At 43.4% G+C, this 8,264-nt stretch overlaps 1 protein-coding gene across 1 annotated transcript; it reads left to right on the plus strand.

Moving 5' to 3' along the window:
- Positions 1 to 725: 725 nt before the first annotated feature.
- Positions 726 to 7,626, plus strand: LOC138762300 (C-X-C chemokine receptor type 2-like). Its single transcript, XM_069936037.1, has 2 exons — positions 726 to 1,178; positions 5,934 to 7,626. The coding sequence occupies exon 2, from the start codon at positions 5,936 to 5,938 to the stop codon at positions 7,007 to 7,009; it is 1,074 nt and encodes a 357-aa protein (XP_069792138.1). The 5' UTR covers positions 726 to 1,178; positions 5,934 to 5,935; the 3' UTR covers positions 7,010 to 7,626.
- The last annotated feature ends 638 nt before the right edge of the window (positions 7,627 to 8,264 follow it).

An 8,264-nucleotide genomic window follows, 5' to 3' on the forward strand; every position in this document is an offset into this window, starting at 1 on the left:
CGACATCACAGGCACCAGTCCTCACTCCATTGAGGACATCTACAGGAGGTGGTGTCTTAAAAAAGCAGCCTCTATCCTCAAAGATCCCACCACCCAGGCCTTGCCCTCTTCATTCTGCTACTATCGGGGAAAAGGTACAGGAGCCTAGAGATGAGCCCTCAGCGGCACAAGGACGGCTTCTTCCCCGTCGCCATCAGATTCCTGAATGATCAATGGACCAAAGACACGGCCTCACTTTGACTTCTTGTGCACTATTTTTATTTATTTTGTAACATTTTATATGAATGTTTGGACTGTGAAGCTGCCCCAAAACAATGAATTTCGTGACTTGTTCTTGACAATAAATGATGATTCTGATTTAGCAGAAAGTTGGAAATGTACTGGGGGTTGTAGGCTAATTTGGTGTAATTGGACAGCACGGGCTTGAGGGCTGAAAGGGCCTGTTATTTTGCTGTACATCTAAAGTTTAAATTAAAAAAAATAATTTAAATATTAAATTTTAATTCAACACAACACAGCCCACTGTCCCTGGTTTTGCGGTTTTGCTGAGGTAATGGGTGTGACTCAATCTGGTTTGGTCTTTTCACAACCTGACCTTTCTGGGACGTGTGACACATTGTCCCGTAGTTCCCACAGTGTGTTGGATCTTGTTTTCTTCCTGTCACACACTCTGTTTGCATATTATATGTCTTAATGCATTGCAACATATTTCCCAGTTCAGAGACCATCTCTGTGATGGCACGGAGCTGTTAATGTCAACAACCCTTATTCAAGAATCTGTGTGTATTTGGGAAGGACTGCCTAAAAAATCTCTTGGTGCCTGCCACATTGACCACCGCCAGTGGGCTGATATCGCCTCAAACCGTGCATCTTGGCGCCTCACAGTTCGGCGGGCAGCAACCTCCTTTGAAGAAGACCGCAGAGCCCACCTCACTGACAAAAGACAAAGGAGGAAAAACCCAACACCCAACCCCAACCAACTAATTTTCCCCTGCAGCCGCTGCAACCGTGTCTGCCTGTCCCGCATTGGACTTGTCAGTCACCAACGAGCCTGCAGCTGATGTGGACATTTACCCCTCCATAAATCTTCGTCCGCGAAGCCAAGCCAAAGAAAGAAGAAAAAGAAAGAGATTTCCCTCCAACTGTCAAGTAGGAACCACTGAACAGCTATTGAACAGGTAAGTAGATTTGAACCAGTAGTTAAATGAATTATTTACACATCTCTTTCTGCCTCTGTGTGTGATTTGTGAAAGAGGTTCTGTGAATATTCATATCCTTCAGGTCTCTCGTTCAGAGAAGGAGGGGAATAATATAACATAGAACACAATAGCACAGATACAGGCCCTTCGGCCCTCGATGTTGTGCTGACCTATATATTCCTACCATAAAAAACTAAATCCTCCTTACTCTGTAACCCTCTATTTTACTTCCATCCAAGTGTCTGTCTAAGAGTCTCTTAAATGCCCCTAATGTTCCCGCCTCCACCACCATCCCCGGCAAGGCATTCCAGGCCCCCACAACATTCTGTGTAATAAACTTACCCCTGACGTCTCTCCTAAACTTCCCTCCCTTCACTTTGTACACACATCCTCTGGTGTTTGCTGATCCTGCCTTGGGAAATGGGTGCTGACTGTGCACCCTATCGATGCCTCTCAGAATCTTGTAGACCTCTATCAAGTCTCCTCTCATCCTTCTACGCTCCAAGGAGAAAAGTCCCAGTTCTGATAACCTTGCCTCATAAGACTTGTTTCCCAACCCAGGCAACATCCTGGTAAATCTCTTCTGCCCCCTCTCCACAGCTTCCACATCCTTCCTATAATGAGGTGACCAAACTGTAGAGCTGAAGGAAAGGAGGCAGAGGGAAAGGGGAAGAAAGAGACAGAGCTCGAGGAAACAAGACCCCCATTTCCTTCCCCATTCTCTGGCTGTCCATGGCCTCATACACGGCTAGACTGAGATCACCCACATACTGGAGGAACAACACCTCATGTTCCATCTGGGAACCCTCCAATTGGATGGTGTTTATACTGAAATCACTGGTTTCCATTAGAATTCCCCCTCCCCCTATCTCTCCACATGTTGTTTTTCTTCTAGCCCTGTCGATCTCTCTCTTCTCTCTTTCTCTCTTCTCTCCTCTCTCTTTCTCTATCTCTCTTTCTTCCCTTTCCCTCTCTCCTTTCCCCCAGCTCTGCATTCACAGAGCCAACCCCTCCCCCAAACAATTCTCATCTTTCCACCCTCCATGTCCATTTAGCATAGATGTGAGGTCAATCCACAGGCCCATAAGAGTGGCAGAGAAGATCAATGGAGTCTCCCTCCCCCCACAACCACCCTCCCCACCCATTGTCGTGACCACTTGTCTGGAGGGTGCACAAAATCACCGAAGACCCCCTTCCACCCTGCACACAGCATCTTCCAGCTGCTTCCGTTGGGGAAGAGATCCAGGAGTATCAGAGCCAGGACCACCAGGCTGACAAACAGCTTCTTCCCATGGGCAGGGACAACGCTGAATGACAAAAGGAACTGCTCACACTCACCCTCCGAGACTCTTATATGTACAAAGCAATATGTATTGTTTTTCTCTGTGTGTGTTATGTCTGCGGGTTTTGCACTGAGGATTGAAGAACGCTGTTTCATCGGGTTGTAAGGAAAAACCCAACACCCAACCCCAACTAACCAATTTTCCCTTGCAACCGCTGCAACCGTGTCTGCCTGTCCCGCATCGGATATATCAGCCACAAACGAGCCTGCAGCTGATGTGGACATTACCCCTCCATAAATCTTCGTCCGCGAAGCCAAGCCAAAGAAAGAAAGACTTGTACAATTAGATGACAATAAACTTGACTTGATGAGTTTTACAGGCCAGGAAGAGCCCACACATCAAGGCCACTCTCCCCTTTGAACAACTCAGCATAGACTTCAAGGAGCCCCTCCCATCCAGGAACCAGAACAGCTATTTTATGAACATGGTGGATGAATACTCATGCTTCCCATTCGTCATTCTCTGCCCAGACATGACCACAGCCACGGTCATTAAAGCACTCTGCATCAGATTCATTCTGTTCGGGTACCTCACTCCATACCATATTCACTCTGCTCGGGTACCCCACTCCGCACCATATTCACCCTGTTCGGGTACCCCACTCCATACTATATTCACTCTGTTCGGGTATCTCACTCCATACCATATTCACTTTGCTCGGGTACCCTACTCCATACCATATTCATTGTGTTCGGATACCCCACTCTGCACCATATTCACCCTGTTTGGATACCCCATGTATGTGTATAGTGACCGGGTTTCAGTGCTCATGAGTGAGAAGCTGAAACGTTACTTCCTCTCCAGGGGTACAGCGACGAGTAGAACCACCAGCTACAATCCCCGAGGGAATGGCCAGGTAGAGAGGGAAAGTAGCACCATTTGGAGGGCAGTCCTGTTGGCCCTAAAAGTGAGAGGGATAAATGTGTCCCAGTGGTGAGAGGTATTCCTGGAAGCGTGGTATGTCACCAGGTCCCTACTCTGTACAGCCATGAATGCAACGCCCCATGGAAGATTGTTTTTTTTTAAATATTTTAAATTTAAAAAAAAATTATTTATTAGAAAACAAACTAATAACCACAATGACAGAATTAGGATTAACAAATTATCAAAAAAGAATTTACATGGTTACAGAGAAAAAAAAACTACAAGATCTATAAAAAATCCTACAAACCTAACCACCCCACACCCCCGCCCCTCCCCTTCACCTAAATCTAGCCCCTACTCCCCATTAAAAAAAATATAAGGAGAACAACTTCTATCATTTATTTACTATTCAATGTGGAGATCCAGCCGCACATGACCAGTTTCAGATTTTCAAATTAAAATAATCCAAATATGGGCTCCAAATCTTTTAAAATCTATAATATTGATCTCTTAAATTATGTTATCTTTTCCATTGGTATACATGACCTCATTTCTGAATGCCATCTTTATAAACTAAGCTCCATCGGATCTTTCCATGAAACAGCTTTACATTTCCTTGTTACTGCTAAAGCCAATCTCAAAAATGCCATTTGAAATTTATCTAATTTATGTAACAAAGCCATTTCAGTAAGATCCCCAATTAAAAAGATCTTTGGGTCTAGAGAAAAATGTATTTTCAAGATTTCTTGCAAACAATCTCTTAATTTAGCCCAGAAACCTTTAATCTTATCACATGCCCAAACTGAATGCAAAAATGTACCCTTCTGCTCATTGCAACAAAAACACAAATCTGAAGCACTCAGTTTATATCATTTCAAATGTTTAGGAGTTAAATATAATTGATGTATAAAGTTATAAGTTACCAACCTACACCTAATGTTAACTAACTCTGTCATAGTATCTTTATTAATCTTCCTCCATTTATCAATATCAAACTGAATCCCCAAATCTTTCTCCCATTTAAGTTATGATTTATACAAATCCACCTTGGTTAATTTCAGTTGTAATAATTTATACATTTTTGAAATAAATCCTTTCTTTCCTCCATCTCGGATCAATACTTCAAATAATGATTCTTGAGGTAATTCTAAATGTCTCCCTAAACAATCAGACAGCATTAATTTAAGATGATAATAACAAAAAAGAGTATTATTAGGAATTTGATATTTATCCTTCAACTTATCAAATGATAAAAAAACAATTCACCTCAAAACAATCATTTATTGTTCTAATTCCTAATTTTAAGGAGGTTATTATCCATCATAAAAGGTAAACTGTTATTCTGAGCAAAGGAGTATGTCGAGATAATCCTCCTGAAGTTCGTATAATTTTACTAACCTCCTTCCACATACTTATCAAATGAAACAGAACCGGAGATTTATAATTATTAATAGTTTTACTCGTTCACTTATAAATAAAATGGTGTCTTCTAATCTCTCCAATTCTCTTCAATTCAATATCTAACCAAGTAACAGAACTATCGAAATCAAACATTCTATGAATAACTTTCAATTGAGCTGCCTTATAATAATTCTCAAAATTTGGTAACTGCATACCACCTAAGTCATTTCCAAGTGAGTTTCTGCCTTGAAACACATGTCATCTTTCCCTTCCATAAAGATTTCCTCACCACAACATTTAAAACCTTAAATAATCTATTCGGTATTTTACAAGGTATATTCTGAAAAAAATATAGTAATCTAGAAAATATATTCTTAAAAATCAAGACTGAGTCCACATCCACTACATCAGATGGCAGCTCGTTCCACATTCCCACCACTCTCTGAGTGAAGAAGTTCCCTTTAATGTTCCCCTTAAACCTTTCCCCTTTCACCCTTAATCCCTGTCCTCTTGTATTTCTCTCTCCTAATCTTAATGGAAAGAGCCAACTCACATTTACTCTGTCTGTCCCCCTCATAATTTTGTAAACCTCTATCAAATCTCCCCTCATTCTTCTACACTTCAGGGGATAAAGTCCGAATCTGTTTAACTTTCCCTATAACTCAGTTCCTGAAGTCCAGACCACATCCTAGCAAATCTTCTCTGCCCTCTTTCTATGTTATTGATACTTTTCCTGTAGTTCGGTGACCAAAACTGCACACAATGCTCCAAATTTAGCCTCACCAAAGTCTAATACAACTTTACCATAACATCCCAACTCCTGAACTCAATATTTTGATTTCTGAAGGCCAAGATGCCAAAAGATCTCTTTACAACCCCGTCCACCTGTGACGCTACTTTCAGGGAATGATGTATTTGTATTCCCAGATCCCTCTGTTCTACCTCACTCCTCAGTGCCCGACCATTTACCGTGTACGTCCTTTCTTGGTTTGTCCTTCCAAAGTGCAACACCTCACACTTGTCTGTATTAAACGCCATCTCCCATGTTTCAGCCCATTTTTCCATCTGGTCCAGATCCCTCTGCAGGCTTTGATTAATTTCTGATGCATTTCTGTGTTTCTTTTAGGAATGGTTGGACAGATCATCGACTTCAATGACTTGGACTTTAACGATACGTTTGAAAACTACAACTATGCAGAGTACTATTTACCTGATTACAGCACCATTCCTTGTCCTCTATACATGAATGGAATTTGGATCAACATTACATTGGCTGTCGTCTACAGCCTAGTGTGTCTCCTGGCTGTGATGGGGAACCTGCTGGTCACGGTCGTCATACTCCACAACCGTCGCACCGCATCATCCACGGACGTCTACCTGCTCAACCTCGCCGCTGCCGACCTGCTCTTTGCCGTCACCCTGCCCTTCTGGGCCGTGGACGCGGTGTCTGGGTGGGTGTTTGGGGACGTCATGTGTAAGGTCATCAGCGTGATGCAGGAGGTGAACTTTTACAGTGGGATCCTGCTGCTGGCCTGCATCAGTGTCGACCGCTACCTGGCCATTGTCCACTCTGCCCAGTCCCACAAGCAGAAGAGGCCGTTCCTCATCAGACTGGTGTGCGCTGCCGTGTGGGTGTTGGCCCTTCTCCTGTCTTTGCCCATTCTCTACAGGGGCGAGTTCACGTACTCCGGCAGAACCCTGTGTTACGAGACCCTCGATGCTGAATCGGCTGCAACGTGGAGAATAATCACCAGGTTCTGTCGACATATTGTAGGGTTCCTCATCCCACTGGGAGTCATGGTCTTCTGTTACAGCGTCACCATTTTCAAACTGTGTCAGACGAAGGGGTTCCAGAAAGAGAAAGCCATGAAGGTCATCATCGCCGTGGTCCTCGCTTTCCTCGTCTGTTGGCTGCCCTACAACATCACCGTGTTCATCGACACCCTGTTGAGGAGCGAGCTCATCGCTGACTCTTGCGACAGGCGCCATCACCTCGACAGGGCTCTGTCTGCGACCCAGTGCTTGGGATTCTTGCACAGCTGCATTAGCCCCATCTTGTACGCGTTCATTGGAGTGAAGTTCAGGAGGAACCTGGTCAAACTCCTGGCCGATAAAGGCCTCTTGAGCCAAAGTGTTAAGAAGCATTACAAGCGATCGGTATCTTCATCATCAGAATCAGGGCTTCTTTCATCCACCATATAGACCTCCTGTCAAACTCAATCAGAATGCAGCAGAAACAACAAATTGTTGGACATGTTGTTGCAGAGAATTCAGCGATGAAGGAATGGTTTTTACAGTGTTATCAAACAAAATGAACAGAGTTGCTCGTGAAGGACATACGATAGTAAAAATACAGAAATGCTGGAGGAACTCAGCCAAAACTCCTCAAAGAAGGGCTTGGACCCAAAACGTCAGGAACACATTTTTACCTCTTGCTGAGTTTCCCCAACATTTCTGTGATCAAAGTTTGTACTGTGTTGTCAATGAGGCCTCTCTCTTTCCTTATCCCCATAATGATATATTATGAAGTTCTCTTTTGAATGGAAATAAAAAATTCCAGCGAGGACTATTGGCCTCTCTGAATGATGCAACCATGAGGTAGGTCAGGCCTGCTTGAGCTCTCTGAACAGGGAAGCAATATTCACAAGCTTCCAGACCTCGAGTTTAACTGGAAGATTAACAGACACCTTCCAATAAATCAGCCACATTGACTCCAGCCTTGACTGCGGAGGCATATGCATGTTTCTCAGTTAAGTTGTTCAGATGAGACCGTTTGTGGTGGTTCAATTTGCCTCTTTGATTAAAAAGGTTCAAAGGTTCCTTATTGTCATGTAATAAAACCACAAATGCACGGGTAATAGTCAAATTTTGGGGACCAATTTTTAGGGTAAAATTTAGGGGATCAACTATTACACGTGTACAACTTTTGACTGTGGTAAGCTCTGTGTTGTTTTAAGTGTTGGGAGATCAGATGGGCAGGTGGGCGGGACTGGGTGGTAGATCCATGTTTACGGCGTTGGGAGATCAAATGGCTGGGTGGGCAGGACTGGGTGGTAAGACTGTGTTCAGGATGTCGGGAGATCAGATGGGATGATGGGTGGCTGGGACTGGCTGGTAAGTTCGCATCTGGGGTGTCAGGTGATCGGATGGGTGGGTGGGTGGCCGGGTCTGTGTATTGTCTGTGGTTAAGGCATCTGGAATTCGAATGGAAGGGCAGGCAGCTGATGCCAAATATGGATGGGGGTTGACCTTTACATGGTATTGACACGTATATATATATATATATATATATATATATTACTACAGTAAAATTCCTGGTGTCTGGAATTCGAGGAACTGGCAAAAAAATTGAGGAAAATAAATAAGAATAAAATACATAGGTATTAAAATGATAAAAGTAAATGTTCTCTGAGATAACACATAAACCTATGGTGAAGACGGGAGCAAATATTCAGCC

This window comes from Narcine bancroftii, chromosome 4, assembly GCF_036971445.1.
Source record: "Narcine bancroftii isolate sNarBan1 chromosome 4, sNarBan1.hap1, whole genome shotgun sequence".
In the NCBI taxonomy this organism is placed as follows: domain Eukaryota; kingdom Metazoa; phylum Chordata; class Chondrichthyes; order Torpediniformes; family Narcinidae; genus Narcine; species Narcine bancroftii.

Coding starts and splice junctions, on each gene's coding strand:
- LOC138762300 (XM_069936037.1), top strand. CDS start 5,936: ATGGTTGGACAGATCATCGACTTCAATGACTTGGACTTTAACGATACG.